Below are 17,629 nucleotides of genomic sequence, written 5' to 3'. Positions count from 1 at the left end.
AGCTCCACCCCTTCTTTCTCACACCGTACGCACTGTGAGAACCAAGGTGCGTTCCAAACGGCCTGAAGTACCCTGCGAAGTACACTACACAGGGTGTTCAGCCATATTAAGTGTGATTCCAAACCGTTGGAAGCGAAAATGTTCCGTTCAGAGGGAACTGCGAACAGTGTAGGGAACGAGTGACCACAGGTCTTCACTTCACCGGAAGAGGGAATGAAAGATTTCCCATAAGTCATTGCGTCTCGCTGGAGCGTGAAAAAAAATGGAGCTCGAAAAAGGATTTACATGTGTATTATCAGTATTATCGCGGACGACATCATATTAAAAGGACACATAAATTGATTTTTTTTTATTTAATTAAGAAATCCTTAGTTATTATATAAGCTGGTAATCTGTAAAAATAAATAAACAAATCTCCGTATATCTTTAATCAATTATTATTAGTAATAAATAATTTATTTATAAGTTACACATTTTAATAGTAAGTTTTTTTTTAAATAAATATTCAATATTTAATGTCCGTATTGCGAAATTTCCACAGCAGAAGTGACAGATATCCGAGGTGCTTATGTCACCATGGTAACGCACGGAGGAAGTGACGTCTGCGCTGGTGACTTTGCAGAGTGTTCCGGGTTAGTTTTGTCGAGAGAAGTTCCCTTATTCGGCATTTCCTGCGAACGGGGCTGGGAGTAGGGAGCACCCTCTGAAGTACACTTCGGAATTGGACGCAGACCAGGAAGTTCACTTCAGCGTGTGACTGGCGAAAATGGCAGAGGCCAGTATCTCAGTAGACCAGGATCAGTTCATCTGTCCCATATGTCTGGATCTCCTGAGTGATCCAGTGACTGTCCCCTGTGGTCACTGTTTCTGTAAGCGATGTATTAATGGATACTGGGATCAGGAGGACAATAATAGAGTGTACTGCTGTCCTCAGTGCAGAGACACCTTCACTCCAAGGCCTGTTCTACGCAGAAACAACATGCTGGCTGAAGTGGTGGAGAAACTCAAGAAGAAGATGGAACTCCAAGCTGCTTCTCCTGCTCACTGTTACACTGCATCTGCTGATGTCGATTGTGATTTCTGCACTGAGAGAAAAGACAAAGCTATCAGTTCCTGTTTGGTTTGTCTGGCCTCCTTTTGTGAAACCCATTTAAAACCTCATCTTGAAAGTGCTGCTTTGAAGAAACACCAGTTAATCGAAGCTTCTGGAAATCTAGCAGAGAAGATCTGCTCTAAGCACGATAAAGTGCTGGAGGTCTACTGCCGTACTGACCAAAGCTTCATCTGTTGTCTGTGTTTGATGGAAAAACACAAAAGCCATGACACCGTCTCAGTTACAGCCTACAGAACTGAAAAACAGGTGAGAAATGCAATTCTGATCTATTCAATTATGATTTACAGATTTGGAATTTTATATTTCTAATTTAATGTGTCTGAAGGTTTTTACTGCATGCAGAAGCCACACCTAATTCCAGCAATTTAAAAACCACTGCGTGTACATGTACAATCACTTGACATCCTCTTATGCAGGGTCACAGAGCAAGGAAGGGTTCAAGGAATATTAAAATACCTTAGAATATTTTCCTTCTCAAGCACACTTACATGGTCGTGATTATTGAACCAAGTATATTAGGGCAGAAAAAGCAGATGAATCCGCAGGACAGGATTGGGAATTTCTCTTACTCCATATTTTATGATGTTTTGAGTGATGCCTTTTAGCAAAAAAAAAAAAAGTACAAATAAAAGAAATGTGTTTAATTTGTCCACAGAGTAAATTAAAGGAGGAACAGATGAAATCCCAGCAGAGAATCCAGGAGAAGCTGAAGAAGGTGCAGGAGCTGAAACAGGCTGTGAAGACTATAAAGGTGAGCAGAGACAGAGCTATTTCTAAAAACACACACAACATGGACAACATGGACAACATGGAGACATGGAGTGTGTGTGTGTGTGTGTGTGTGTGTGTGTGTGTGTGTTGTAACAGCTGAGTGCCCAGACAGCAGTGGAGGACAGTGAGATGATGTTTACTGAGATGATCAGCCTAATAGAGAAAAAGCGCTCGGAGGTGACGGAGCTGATCAGAGCTCAGGAGAACGCTGAACTGAGTCGAGCTGAACGACTCCTGGAGCAACTGGAGCAGGAGATTGCTGATCTTCAGAGGAGACTCACTGAGCTGGAGCAGCTTTTACACACACACGATCACGTCTATTTTCTCCAGGTAACTAACATGTTCACACATACAGTACACACACATTTCTCTACTTTCTCCTTCTTTATAATGTTGTTCTTTCTCTTTATAGAGTCTCCAGTCTCTCTGTGTCTCATCTGGACGTGGGGACTCACCCAGCATCACTGTCAATCAACATCTCTCATTTGATGGAGTGAGGAAATCTCTCTCCGATCTAAAAAAGAGACTTGAGGAATTCTGCCAGGAGAAATTAATTAAAATACCTCAACATGGTGAGAGAAATTGTCCTCCTGAATAATCTTTACTTTATCTACAGCATTGTAAAGAGATACGTCAAATTTCCTTAAAACATACAGAAATGTTCATCTGATTGCGTAAAAGATTACATAATAGTTTTCAGTTATTACATACCAAATTCTACTTATTTTATTAATAAAGTCTTTAAAATTATTGTATTAATAAAAGTCTTATTTAATCTGCACTCATAGAGAATGTTTTTTTTTTTTTTTTTTAAACACTTAAACAATGATTAAACATCAGACACAATCTGTTCCTGTCTTTTCTGTCTTTACAGCACCTGATATTTTGTATGGAGTACTAAACATGACACAATTATAAATAAATAAATGTGTGAATAAATAAGTTAATATAGAAATAAATAAATACAATAAGCCCTGGAAAATTGCTAAATATATTCCTACTTTTGTTTACTAACATATCTCAAGATTTCTTTATTTCTGCATTTCCACATTTCTACATTTATTTATTTATGCATTTCCACATTTATTTATTTCCTACATTTATTTATTTGTTGATGTATGCTGATAAGGTAGGCGGTCCCAGCCTTAGTCGAAACCATGATTGGGCTGCAGGGCACCTCAGACAGAAGCAATCGATCTAATCGGCGTGATGCTTTTTAGTTATCTGAAACTAACTATGCAAAGAGAACGTTAACACACGTTCTGCGGGATCCTTAACCAAGCTGTGTTTGACGATCTTCAAGAACTTCATATCCTCACGCAGAAGGGGGAAAGGAAAATTGGGCGTTCACGTTCCCCCCCTCTTTCTGTGTAAGGAAATGAAAGTTGGCGGACAACTTCTTGAAGACCGTCAAACAAAGTTTGGTTAAGGTCAACATCCATCTCAGCATCAAGCTGAACTAAATCGTCAATTAATCTTTCGACTTGATGTAAAACATATTCATTTGCTGCAAGGTTCTCAATTTCACCGGCTAATGATCTTAACTCATTAGCAACAGCTTGTTAAAAAAAAAATAAAAAAATACACCATAGTTGCCAGACAGCAGTCATTACAAGCCAAGGCATTACTAGTTGAGTCGAAACAATCTCATTTCATTTAACCAATCATGGTTTCGACTAAGGCTGGGACCGCCTACCTTATCAGCATACAGCGACAAAGAAATACATGTAAAAATGTGGAAATGCATAAATAAATAAATGTAGAAATGTGGAAAATCTAAAATCGATAAATTAAGAAATGTGACACGAAAATAAATGAAGAAATGTGGAAATTCAGAAATAAATAAATCTTGAAATATGTTAATAAACAAAAGTAGGAATATATTTAGCAATGTTCCAGGGCTTATTGTATTTATGTATTTATTTATTTCTATATTTACTTATTTATTCACACATTTATTTATTTATAATTGTCATCATGTTTAGTCCTCCATAATTTTGTGTCTCCATTTTGTTACTGTCTCCACAGCTGTAGCAGCACAGATGATTTTACCCTCAGATCCAAAGAGCAGAAAAGATTTTCTTCACTGTACGTATAAAACACACACACACACACACCTGTATCTTTTGATAAATATCTGACATGTACAGTTTTCTGTGTTTTTAGATTACTGTGATCTGACTCTGGATCCCAACACAGTAAATTATAAACTCATTCTGTCTGAGGAGAACAGAGCGGTGACATGCAGTGAGAAAGATCAGCCGTACTCCAATCATCCACAGAGATTTGACTTCTACTACCAGGTGTTGAGTAAGGAGAGAATGTGTGGACGCTGTTACTGGGAGGTAAAGTGGAGCAGTGAGATGTGTGTGTACGTATCAGTCTCATATAAAGACATCAGCAGGAAAGGACGGGGTCCTGAATATTGGTTTGGAGGCAACAACCAGTCCTGGAGTCTGCAATGCTCTTCATCTTCTTCACTCTGTTTTTATCACAACAACGTTAAGACTGGTCTCAAAGCCCCATCATCCTCCACAATAGGAGTGTATGTGGATCACAGTGCAGGAACTCTGTCCTTCTACAGCGTCTCTGACACCATGAAGCTCCTCCACAGAGTCCACACTACATTCACTCAGCCTCTGTATGCTGGCTTCTTGCTCAGCTACGGATCAACCGTGAGATTATGTGATCCAAAATAAAATATCATTAATGTAATTTGTTTTGTTTTACATAAATATAAATGACGATAACTAAGAGATTTTCAAACATGGCTGTTAATGGCATTATCCATCTTACTGTACTTCATTATTTCGGTTAAAAAATTTACCTAATATGTTAAAGTGCTGTAATTCTTTTTTTTTTTTTTTTTTTTCAACTTTACAGTTTAGAATAATATTATGAGATTGGCATTAATTTATCATTTCTACCAAGATTTAAATGTAATATAAAAACATTTTCTTATATAAACATATAATAATAATATCTCTTTTGTCACCGTCATTTTTAGCAATATCTCAAGTGTTTATCAAATTTAACTTAATCCTCTTTCCTCCTTAATTCCTTCTCTTTAACATTAAAAAGCTGCCCTCTCAGACATAAGAAATAGAATTCCCTCAGCCTTGTTTTCTGCTGTCCCTCCCCAGCCACAGATATCACAGCTACTTCTCTTCATAAATCTGATCATTACCTAGTATCCTTTACTTTTACCCTTTCTCTTTTATCCTCAGAAAACTTCACTCCATCTCCCCCTCCACTGTGTCTCTCAGAACCTGTACTTCTCTCTCCTTTTTTTCGTCATCCATGGACCTCCTGTGCCCTCTGTCTTCTAAACTAAAATTTCAAGACCTTCCCTCACCTCCCCTGCAATCACTTTTCCAGCCTAACAACTAAAGAGATGCAGCACATAATATCATCCTAGAATCCCACAACTTGTTCATTGTACCCAATCCTTTCCTCAATTCTGCAGGCCTCATCTCCTTCATCACAACCATCATCAACCATCACAATCACCTCTGGTGTTTTGTAAGACAATGCTAGTCGTTCTCAGGCCCTCATCAAAATGCAGAAAAATAGTCCTGGTTCCTGACCTGTGAGGCACAAGAAGAAGTTACACTGTCACATCTGATACCCCAGATCTCACATTAAACTGTAAATTTGTAATATCATGAATATCAATGCTTTTAGTCATCTGTATCAAGCTCAATAAAACCTACTTTAATACATTTTCAAATGCAAGTATTTTTTTTAAACTCAGAGCTATGCATCTATAAACCATAAATCTTCATTGTTTTTTTAAAGACTTTTACTATTTTAGTTCTTTTGATTGCAGCAGGCTGGTGATGTCCAGTAAACTGGGGACAGGCTGCCTGTCCATTTTCGGTCCTACAGTAGGTCTCAGGCAGGCCATAATTGCTGCTGTCTTATCAATTTGGGGATGCCCAGGCTCAACTGAAATTCCAGATCCTGTACTTTCACTCATCTAATTGCACACGTCTTCAGGTTTACTGAAGAACTTCAGAGTTCTGTGTGTTTCAAAGATTTCATTGAAGCCTGCACTGTAAATGATTTCATCTAAATTAGCAGAGACATTGTGCGGCTGGAATTCTGTTCATGAGATTTTGAAATGTTATGGGGCATCAAACAACCAAAAGAAATCAACATGGTGAGAGAAATTGTCCTGTTCTGAAACCTTAACTTTCTTTGCAGCACTGCTGACACCATGAAGCTCCTCCACAGAGTCCACACCACATTCACTCAGCCTCTGTACGCTGGGTTCAGACCTATTTCTCTTGGATCAACTGTTAGATTATCAACTGTTTATATTTCAAAATAGAAATGCATTGTGAAAAACAATCACATACTTTTTTTAGATTTAAACTACAGCCTCAGCCCCGTGTAGCCTGTCCTGGTAAATCTATCTGTATTTACACTGTATATGTAGTACCAGTTCACTGTAAAAAAAAAAAAAATAAAATTTTGTATGACTGGAATATGTTTAAATCTTCAATGTCCATGTTTTTGTATCACTCTTGCACAAGTGGTAAATACTTTTTTAATCATTTTAATTTAAAAAACTTTTAATAATACTAATACATGCTTCATTTTGACGTGCAGTTTTACTGCAGAAATGTCTGAATGCCTAATCTATTTCTGACAGTCTTCCTCAGATATTCCCTGGCATACAGCATTCTGATCACGTGGATGGTGTCATATATGTCTCAGCAAAACCAGATGAGAAAAACTAGTGTGCTAAAGTTGAGCAATGCATAGAGGATATAAGAGACTGGATGCTATTTAACTTCCTTCTGCTTAATCCTGATAAGACAGAAGTTCTAGTCATAGGACTGCATGCAGCTAGAAGCAAGATTCTAGATCACTCTGTAACTTTAGATGGCCTTTCTGTTCCATCAAGTGCAACAGTAAGAGACCTTGGTGAAATTATAGATTCCAGCCTTTCATTTGAAGCTCATGTAGATAATATTACCAGGATTGCATTCTTTCACCTCAGAAATATTGCCAAGATAAGAAATATATTGTCACTAAACGTTGCAGAAAAACTAGTTCATGCTTTTATCACCTCTAGGTTGGACAATTATAACGCCTTACTGTCTGCTTGTTCAAAAACAAGCTTCAGTTAGTCCAGAATGTAGCAGCGAGTGTCCTCACTAGAACCAGAAGATACGAGCACTTCACCCCTATCTTATCCACACTCCATTGGCTTCCTGTGAAATTTCGCATTGATTTTAAAATACTACTTTTAACCTATAAAGCTTTAAGTGGTCTCCACCATGCCTACTTCGATTAAAGGATGCAGGCTGAAAACTACAACAGAGCTTTTTCCTTACAAAGTCCCAAAGTTATGGAATAGCTTTCCATATAGTGTTCGGGACTCGGACACAGCCTCAGTGTTTAAGTCCTGGCTAAAAACCTATTCATTTAATCAAGTATTTTTGTGAATAAATTTGCCCTAGGTATATCTGGGGGACTCATGGACGTAGAGTATTATGGTGAACTGGTTTGTTTAGTTGCTGTCATCCCCACTCTTATTGATCACTCAGGTTAATGGCCTCGGTTCTGACGGTTCTGTTCTCGACTGATGTTGACAGCTGTTTCTCTGAGGACTTGACTTGGCTGCAGTCGCTTGATAGTTCAGGACTGGAATTTCCTACAAGTCTACCTAAGTCTCCAATAACTATCTGGACTCCATATTAACATCAATTAACATTAACTGTTATGCTGAACTGCCTGCCACCTAACACACAGTATGAATGCAGATCAATTCCTGCTCTCTGTTTCACCCAAATGAGGATGGGTTCCCTGTTGAGTCTGGTTCCTCTCAAGGTTTCTTCCTATTACCATCTCAGGGAGTTTTTCCTTGCCACTGTCGCCCTCGGCTTGCTCACCAGGGACAAACTGACCATTTTTCATTCATACACATTCAAATTCCATACAAACTTAAATAATTCTTTTGATTGTGTAAAGCTGCTTTGCGACAATGACAATTGCTAAAAGCGCTATGCAAATAAAATTGAATTGAATTGAATTGGTTACTTAATCAAAAAAAAAAAACAGGCTCCTACACTAGAAATCATGTTCCCATCATAATTGAGCAATGAAAAGTGAGGTGGCTGAAAGTCATTGAGATACGGAGTTACACGTGAATAACTATCATGCTGCATCATGTGTTTGTAGACACACATTTATTGTTTATTAGAATTGAATAGTGTTTGAATGTGTAAAAAAGAATATTGTAAATCAACGCAGAGTTACATGTTACCGTGTAACCATCCATTATCAGCGATTTAAAACGTCAATTATCTTCATAAATACAGAAATAGTGAAAAGACACTCGATAATTTTACACAGATTTCTGGTTTAATTCAACAAGTTGGTAAAAAGCCGTTGAAATGAAAGAGAAACCGTTGAAAATCCTTGCTCGCGCGCACAGCGTCAGGCAGTGGATGATGTCATGATTTGAATCGGCGCGCGACTGGGGAAACATTGGGGAAACGCATCTCCTGAATGTCAGGAACACCTGCTACCTGTTTGCTCTCGTCCTGTTTGTCATTGGTGACGTCACACTCAGGGGAAACGACACAGGAGGGGATTTATTTGAAACAAGCTTCAGAGCTTTAAAATCAGATGTAACAGCAGTACAGGTAACACAGAGGACACTTTAAAGTACACGCAGAACGCAGCAGCTCACGCAGGAAAATGGCCCAGTCCAGGATTTCTGTAAATCATCACCTGTTCATCTGTCCAATTTGTCTTAATCTCCTGAATGATCCAGTGACTGTCCCCTGTGGTCACTGTTTCTGTAAGGTGTGTATTAATCGATACTGGGATCAGAAGGGCAATAAGGGAGTGTACTGCTGTCCTCAGTGCAGAGCCACTTTCATTCCAAGGCCTGTTCTACGCAGAAACAACATACTGGCTGAAGTGGTGGAGAAACTCGATCAACTATCGAACTGTCAAGTCCCCAGAGAAACAGTTGCCAACACCAGTCAAGGCCAGAACCATTTTCTAGGTAGAGAGAATCATCCCCAGACACCAGACGCATCCCAAAGAGACACACGGGGCATCCATGTGACGAGATCTTCAACCAGAAGTGGGGCACCAGGATGGGTCAGACAGGTCCGGAGGGCAAAGGGAGTCTGGATCACTGGCAGCTCAGGAACGACATGTGTAGCTCGACAGAGAGAGAGAAAGAGTGAAAGGGGGAGACAGGAGGAGAGAGGAAAGAGAAAAAGGGGGGAAAAGAGAAGAAGAGGAGAGATGGCAGTTAGGTATGGTCACAGTCACACAATGTATAATGTGAATGTATATTAACTGTAGAGTGCAAGCAGAGACTCCGGCAGGACTAACTATGACAGCATAACTAAAAGGGAGAGCCAGAAGGAAACACATACTTGAGGGCTTCCTGACATGTAAAGCAAACAATCACCTCACCGTCAGCAAACCTGAGTGATCAATGAGAGTGAGGAAGACAGCATCTAAACATAACCAGTGTTATATGGTATGGTGCATTTCAGTTTTAATGTTTTTGCTTTGAATTGTTTGCATTTGGGAACTCACATTATTCATATGGGCCATTTGGATAAATATTTGTACATTTTGCATTGATAATATGTATAAAATTAAAATTGTGTACTGGCTCTTTAAGAATCACGTGGGGAAGACGGGGGTGTGCGTGCTTGAGGAAACAGCGGAGTCACAGTTTTCTTTACCGCATCCGTGATTATTTGCATTTTGAGATTATATTTATTTTATTTTGTTTTGTTTATTTTATGTATCTTAAAAGTAAAGATTAAAGGATGATATCTGAAAAGAAAACAAAGTATGTCGATTCTTTGGACAAGGAGAGCGTAAGACTAAACTGAAAGAAAGATGCGCACTCACATCTAGGATGTGGATTATCTGCTTCTTTGTCTTTCGGCTGTTCCCTTTCAGGGGTCGCCACAGCGAATTATCTGCCTCCATCTAACCCTATCCTCTGCATCCTCTTCTCTCACACCAACTAACTTCATGTCCTCTCTCACTGCATCCATAAATCTCCTCTTTGGTCTTCCTCTAGACCTCCTGCCTGGCAGTTCAAACCTCAGCATCCTTCTGCCGATATGTTCACCATCTCTCCTCTGAACATGTCCAAACCACCTCAATCTGGCCTCTCTGACTTTACCTCCAAAACATCTAACATGGATTGTTCCTCAGATAAACTCATTCTTGATCCTTTCCAGCCTTGTCACTCCCAAGGAGAACCTCAACATCTTCAGCTCTGCTACCTCCAACTCTGCCTCCTGTCTTTTCTTCAGCGCCACTGTCTCTAAGCCGTAGAGCATCGCTGGTCTCACCACTGTCCTGTACACCTTTCCTTTCATTCTCGCTGATACTCTTTTATCGCACAACACACCTGACACTTTTCTCCACCCATTCCAACCTGCCTGTACCCGCCTCTTTACCTCCTTTCCACACTCTCCGTTGCTCTGGACCGTTGACCCCAAGTACTTAAAATCCTGCACCTTCTTTACCTCTGCTCCCTGTAGCCTCACCGAGCCTCCTGGGTCCCTCTCATTTACACACATGTATTCCGTCTTGCTGCGGCTAACCTTCATTCCTCTGCTTTCCAGAGCATACCTCCACCTCTCCAGATTTTCCTCCACCTGTTCCTTGCTCTCGCTACAGAGCACAATGTCATCTGCAAACATCATAGTCCATGGGGACTCCTGTCTTACCTCATCTGTCATCCTGTCCATCACCAGAGCAAACAAAAAGGGGCTTAGAGCCGATCCTTGATGCAGACCCACCTCCACCTTAAACTCTTCTGTCACACCTACAGCACATCTTACCACTGTCTTACAGCTCTCATACATGTCCTGCACCACTCTAACATACTTTTCTGCCACTCCAGACTTCCTCATACAATACCACAGCTCCTCTCTTGGCACCCTGTCATACGCTTTCTCTAAATCTAAAAAGACACAATGCAACTCCCTGTTACCTTCTCTGTACTTCTCCGCCAGCATCCTCAAAGCAAATACTGCATCTGATGTACTCTTTCTAGGCATAAAACCATATTGCTGATTACAAATGCTCACCTCTGCCCTTAACCTAGCTTTCACTACTCTTTCCCACAGCTTCATTGTCTGGCTCATTAGCTTTATACCTCTATAATTGCCACAGCTTTGCACATCTCCCTTGTTCTTAAAAATTGGCACCAATACACTTCTCCTCCATTCCTCTGGAATCCTCTCACTCTCCAAGATCTTGTTAAACAAACTTGTCAAAAACTCTACTGCCACCTCTCCTAAGCACTTCCATACCTCCACAGGTATGTCATCAGGACCAACAGCCTTTCCACTCTTCATCCTCTTCAACGCCCTTCTCACCTCACTTCTACCAATATTTGCTACTTCCTGTTCCACAACAGTCACCTCTTCTACTCTTTGTTCTCTTTCGTTTTCCTCATTCATCAACTCCTTAAAGTAATCCTTCCATCTTCCCATCACCCTCCTGGCATCTGTCAGTACATTTCCATCTCTATCTTTAATCACTCTAACCTGCTGCACATCCTTCCCATCTCTATCTCTCTGCCTTGCCAACCTGTACAGATCCACCTCTCCCTCCTTACTGTCTAGCCTAGCATACAAGTCCTCATATGCTCTTTGTTTGGCCTTTGCCACCTCTACCTTCACCTTACTCTGCATCTCCCTGTACTCCTGTCTACTCTCTTCAGTCCTCTCAGTGTCCCACTTTTTCTTAGCTAGCCTCTTTCCCTGTATACACTCCTGGACTTCCTCATTCCACCACCAAGTCTCCTTGTCCACTTTCCCCTTACCTGATGATACACCAAGTACCCTCCTACCTGTCTCCCTGATCACATTGGCTGTAGTTGTCCAGTCAACTGAAAACTCCTGACCACCCATAGCCTGTCTCAACTCCTCCCTAAAGACTTCATAACATTCTTCCTTTCTCAGCTTCCACCACTTTGTCCTCTGCTCTGCCTTTGTCCTCTTCGCCTTCCTCACCACCAGGGTTATTTTACACACGACCATTCTGTGTTGTCTGGCTACACTCTCCCCTACCAACACTTTGCAGTCACTGATCTCTTTCAGGTTACAACGTCGACACAAGATGTAGTCGACCTGAGTGCTTCTGCCTCCACTCTTATATGTCATGGGATGTGGATGTGGATTATACAGTGTGTAATATTATATTATAATAAATTAATAATCTCCCAGTGAGCTACTAACCTGATAATTTTTAAAGAGTGTAATTATTTTTATTTGTCATGTTATAAAGCATTAGGTACTTCTTTAAATTAGTGTAATATATAAATATTCCCAAAGTTTTGAAGCATTTATTTCAGGAGGCACAGCGACATCTGGTGGCTGGCAAAAATTAAAGCAGCCCTTCACTGAAGTACAGTCATGCCTCCCTGAATATCCTACATCCCTGATAAATATATATATATATATATATATATATATATATATATGCTTTTGATCAGTAAATTCCCTTTATTGCTGCATTTATGATTAAAGTACATTATAACCATCACAGGAAAGCTAGAACAAACTTACTTTGCTGAAGAGGAGAAGTTTATTTAGAGCTACCAGCGTCATGAATCACCAATTAACAGCACCTCAGATTCGAACTGTTATGAAGGAAAACTCAGGATCACCTGTTTAAAGGAGATTATGGAATAGTTTGGATGCTTTCAGCATTGTTTTACAATGTAGAAAGAAATAAAAATCACCACAATAAAAAAAAATTAATTACAAGGAGTGTCTAGACATTTTAACTAGTAGTGTACATGTCTCTAAATCAATGCTTCTACCATATAATCACTCATTACAGAAAGACTTTAAAACACGAAGAACATGTGGCATTAGCAGATATTTCTCAATACACTGATGCCATATTTTGATGTGCAGGTGTACTGAAAATAAAAATGTCTGAACGCTTAATTCATGCCTTACAATCTTTCACAGAATGTCCCTGTCATACACCATTTACTGCATGGAAGAGGGACATCTGATTATGTAAATGGTGTGATATATCTTATGGGAAAATAATTCTTTTGATAGGTTCAGAAGTGGAGAGTAGGGAGGAAGGAAAAGTGAGATCATCCTTTACTGGGCCTCGAATCACTCTATAACGATTATGCATGCTGGCACATTTCTCCTCACTTGCTGCCTTTCCTCTCCTGGGATAAGCCTTCCTCCAAAAATGTGATGAGACCACCACTGGATCGAAAACTTCTGTGTTTTATGGTATGGTTGGCAATGATTATATCAACAATAGCAGTTACCTGCTGAGTGGTAGAATATACTCCCTCTCCACCTGCGGGAGGTAACTGTTTGGTATTAAAGCAGAAATATACTGTAGAATCACACAGAGCAGTACAACCAGACGCCTTGTAAAAAGAACTTAAAAACAGCATGTGTGCCAGTGTAGAGAAAAGATATTCTTATTTCCTCAAACTCATTTTGTAGAATGAGCATGCCCTATTGCTATGTTTTTTTCAAGATATTTTTTTCAACTTTAAACATCATTTATTCTTATAATTGTCACAAAACCTACAAGATAAGCACCCAGTATAAACACACAAAACTGAAACTTGGGCTCCGAGAATTACACCTGCATCCACTTACAGTACAGTGCATATCAAACTATTTAAAATGTGTGTGTGTGTGTGTGTGTGTGTGTGTGTGAGACAACTGACAATTTTATTTTGGATCGCAATCTTACAGTCGATCCATAGCTGAGCCTGAACCCAGCGTACAGAGGCTGAGTGAATGTGGTGTGGACTCTGTGGAGGAGCTTCATCATGTCAGAGACGCTGTAGAAGGACAGAGTTCCTGCAGAAATCAGTCTGAGAATGTTATCTTTTACTATAAAGATGGTCTGATTCTAAAGGAGGGTCCGTGGGAGAAGAAGTGGTTAAAAGAGGAGCGTTTATAACCTCTCTGTCTCTGAGCTCCACCCCTTCTTTCTCATACCATACACACAGAGAACCAGGAAGTGCATTTAAAAATCAACTAAACTCATAGCACCGCTCTCTCTCTCTCTCTCTCTCTCTCTCGCTTTCTCTGTGAGTCCAGGAAAATGGCTAAGCCAGTATTTCAGTAGATCAGCTTTCAGTGGATCAGTTCATCTGTCCAGTGTGTCTGGATCTCCTGAAGGATCCAGTGACTATCTCCTGTGGTCACTGTTTCTGTAAGGTGTGTATTAAGAACTGCTGGGATCAGGAGGATCAGAGTGGAGTTTATAGCTGTCCTCAGTGCAGAGACACTTTCACTTTAAGGCCTGTTCTACGCAGAAACAACGTGCTGGCTGAAGTGGTGGAGAAACTCAAGAAAAAGAAAACTGAAGTCCAAGCTGCTTCTCCTGCTCACTGTTACGCTGGACCTGGAGATGTGGAGTGTGATTTCTGCGCAGAGAGGAAACATAAAGCTGTCAAGTCCTGTCTGATGTGTTTGGCCTCCTTTTGTGAAACTCATCTGAAACCTCACTATGAAGTTCCTGGATTGACAAAACACCAGTTAATTGAAGCTTCTGGAAATCTAGCAGAGAAGATCTGCTCTGAGCATGATAAAGGGCTGGAGATCTACTGCCGTACTGACCAAAGCTTCATCTGTTATTTGTGTACAATGGAAAAACACAGAAGCCACGACACCGTCTCAGTTAAAACATGCAGAACTGAAAAACAGGTGAGAAATACAAGTTTAATCTATTCAGAGTCATTTCACATGACACATCGAACTGCAGGACAGGAATTGCTCTTACTCCATATTTATTGTATAATCTTTTGAGCGATGCAAAAGTCATTAAGTTAACATGTCCTGATGAGATCATGACCTCATAATGTATAAAGAGTGAAATGTGTAATTACTCACCTCAGATTGAGTTAAAAGAGGAACAGATGAAATCCCAGAAGAGAATCCAGGAGAAGCAGAAGAAGGTGCAGGAGCTGAAACAGGCTGTGAAGACTATAAAGGTGAGCAGTGAGCAGAGACAGAGCTGCTCCTAGAAACACACACAACATGGACAACATGGAGACATTAAGGGGGGAAGAGAGGGAATGATAGATGAGCTTTAAATCCTGTGTGTGTGTGTGTGTGTGTGTGTGTGTGTGTGTGTGTGTGTGTGTGTGTGTGTGTGTTGTAACAGCTGAGTGCCCAGACAGCAGTGGAGGACAGTGAGATGATGTTTACTGAGATGATCAGCTTCATGGAGAAAAAGCACTCGGAGGTGACGGAGCTGATCAGAGCTCAGGAGAACGCTGAACTGAGTTGTTCTGATCTTCAGAGGAGACTCACTTAGTTGGAGCAGCTTTTACACACACACGATCACGTCTATTTCCTCCAGGTAACACACACACACACACACACACACACACACACACACACACACTTTTACTTTCTCCTTTTGCATGATGTTGTTTTATCTCTTTATAGAGTCTCCAGTCTCTCTGTGTCTCTTCTGGACGTGAGGACTCACCCAGCATCACTGTCAATCAACATCCTTCATTTGATGGAGTGAGGAAATCTCTCTCTGATCTGAAAAAGAGACTCGAGGAATTCTGCCAGGAGGAATTCATCATCCCTCAATATGGTGAGAGAAATGGTTCTGCTCTGAAATCTTTACTTTATCTACAGCATTGTGAAGAGAGACGTCAAATTTCCCCATAACACACAGAAGTGATTTCATATGATTACGTAAAGTTTAAGTAAAATGTACTGTTATCAGTTATTATATAACAAATCAGCTCTCAGCTCGTGTTCATGGTATTAATAAAATTAATGTTCCATGATTCAACAGAAAAAAAAAATTTTATATCCCACACTTAGAGGATGATTTTTTTTTTTATTTATAAATAAAATAAATATTTCTGTCTTCACAGCTGCAGCAGTTCAGATTATTTTATCCTCAGAACCAAAGAGCAGAGAAGATTTCCTGCACTGTCTGTATACCCCCCCCCCCCCCCACACACACACACACAAAATATGATGTTTCTAATATCTAACATTTTTTTGTCTTTAGATTTCTGTGATCTGACTCTCGATCCCAACACAGTACATTATAACCTCATCCTGTCTGAGGAGAACAGAGCGGTGACGTGCAGTGGGAGGAAGCTGCCGTACCTTGATCATGCAGAGAGATTTGAATACTTTTATCAGGTTTTGAGTAAGGAGAGAATGTGTGGACGCTGTTACTGGGAGGTAAAGTAGAGCAGTAAGGGACATGTGTACATATCAGTCTCATATAAAGACATCAGCAGGAAAGGACAGGGTGATAAGTGTCAGTTTGGATGCAACAACCAGTCCTGGAGTCTGCGATGCTCTTCATCTTCTTCACTCTGTTTTTATCACAATAACGTTAAGACTTATCTCAGAGCTCCATCATCCTCCAGAATAGGAGTGTATGTGGATCACAGTGCAGGAACTCTGTCCTTCTACAGCGTCTCTGACACCATGAAGCTCCTCCACATGTGGTCCACACCACATTCACTCAGCCTCTGTACGCTGGGTTTAATTTACCTAATTATGGATCAACTGTTAGATTATGTGGTCCAAAATAAAAATTAAAAAAATATAAATAATGTGATTTTTGTTAAGGTTACCAACCTAACTTGTTCTGTCGAGATTACTGAGTATGACAAGCTTATTATATAAGTTTTATTTTCTGTCTTTAGAAAAATCCTGTTGTTAATGGCACTATTACAGTACATGGAAATTAGGCAGAAAAACAATATTTCAAAACAAAAATGCATCGTAAAAAACAATCACATCCTTTTTTTAGATTTAAACCTCAGCCCTGTGTAGCCTGTCCTGGTAAATACGTCTAGATTAGCACAAAGCTTTTCTGCTTCAGTGTTGTGTTAAATCTTAATCATAAACATCTATCTATATTTAAACTGTATATGTAGTACCAGTTCACTGTAAACATTTTTTTTTGTATGACTGGAATATGTTTAAATCTCCGCAACACTCATGTATTAGTCTCACTCTTGCACAAGTGGTAAATACTTTTTAATACTTTCAATTTAATACTGCAGAAATGTCTGAATGCCTAATCTATCCTTGACAGCCTTCCTTCAGATATTCCCTGCCATAGAGCATTCTGATCATGTGGATGGTGTCATTTTCTTCCTCTATTATGACAAAAAGAATTCTTTTAACGGGTTGAGTAATGGAGAGTAGGGAGGAGAGACAAGCAAGATGGGTGTCAGATCACATGCTGACACATTTCTCATCACTCTCTACCATCGTGGACGTTTGCAAATGTGGGACAATAAGACTGGTTCTGAGCTAATCTTAGTGGGTGTGTATCAGTCCTTAGGAGAGGCTTCACATTTTACGACCTCCTTTAGTAACTCCTGAAGAGGCAGATCACAATGCATGGCAGAGATGAGAAGAACATCTACCATTTATATTCTTATACATATTGTTTTTGTGGACTAGTATTTTGTAGTTAAATTCTCAATTGTATAGTATGTACGAATATGAGTATACACTTTCTTGATAAATATATAAATGATAATAAATATAATGATAATAAAATGATAATAAAATGATAATAAAATAATGTAAATAATGAATAAATAAATGTTTGCACTTGTGCAGTACCTTAAATAATACTACTTCTACTACTACTACTACTAATAATAATAATACATTTCTATTTAATAAAGTAAAACAATGATGAGATGTTTATTAAAAAACAGTAAGTGGTGATCAC

At 39.7% G+C, this 17,629-nt stretch overlaps 1 protein-coding gene and 1 pseudogene across 1 annotated transcript; both read left to right on the top strand.

Moving 5' to 3' along the window:
* Positions 1-598: 598 nt before the first annotated feature.
* On the top strand, positions 599-4,676 carry LOC128545745 (E3 ubiquitin/ISG15 ligase TRIM25-like). Its single transcript, XM_053516357.1, has 6 exons — positions 599-1,360; positions 1,770-1,865; positions 1,982-2,215; positions 2,298-2,457; positions 3,914-3,973; positions 4,052-4,676. Exons 1-6 carry the CDS (start codon positions 767-769, stop codon positions 4,582-4,584), a joined length of 1,677 nt encoding a protein of 558 aa, XP_053372332.1. The 5' UTR covers positions 599-766; the 3' UTR covers positions 4,585-4,676.
* Positions 4,677-13,160: 8,484 nt separating this feature from the next.
* Positions 13,161-17,002, top strand: LOC128541069 (tripartite motif-containing protein 16-like; annotated as a pseudogene).
* Positions 17,003-17,629: the final 627 nt, after the last annotated feature.

Source organism: Clarias gariepinus, chromosome 2 (assembly GCF_024256425.1).
Source record: "Clarias gariepinus isolate MV-2021 ecotype Netherlands chromosome 2, CGAR_prim_01v2, whole genome shotgun sequence".
NCBI classification, from domain to species: Eukaryota; Metazoa; Chordata; class Actinopteri; order Siluriformes; family Clariidae; genus Clarias; species Clarias gariepinus.
Note: the sequence above shows the minus strand (reverse complement) of the source record. Positions and strands in the feature narration are given on the sequence as shown.

Coding starts and splice junctions, on each gene's coding strand:
- LOC128545745 (XM_053516357.1), top strand. CDS start 767: ATGGCAGAGGCCAGTATCTCAGTAGACCAGGATCAGTTCATCTGTCCC. Junction 2,216..2,297: donor ATCACGTCTATTTTCTCCAG/GTAACTAACATG, acceptor TTCTCTTTATAG/AGTCTCCAGTCTCTCTGTGT. Junction 3,974..4,051: donor CAGAAAAGATTTTCTTCACT/GTACGTATAAAA, acceptor CTGTGTTTTTAG/ATTACTGTGATCTGACTCTG.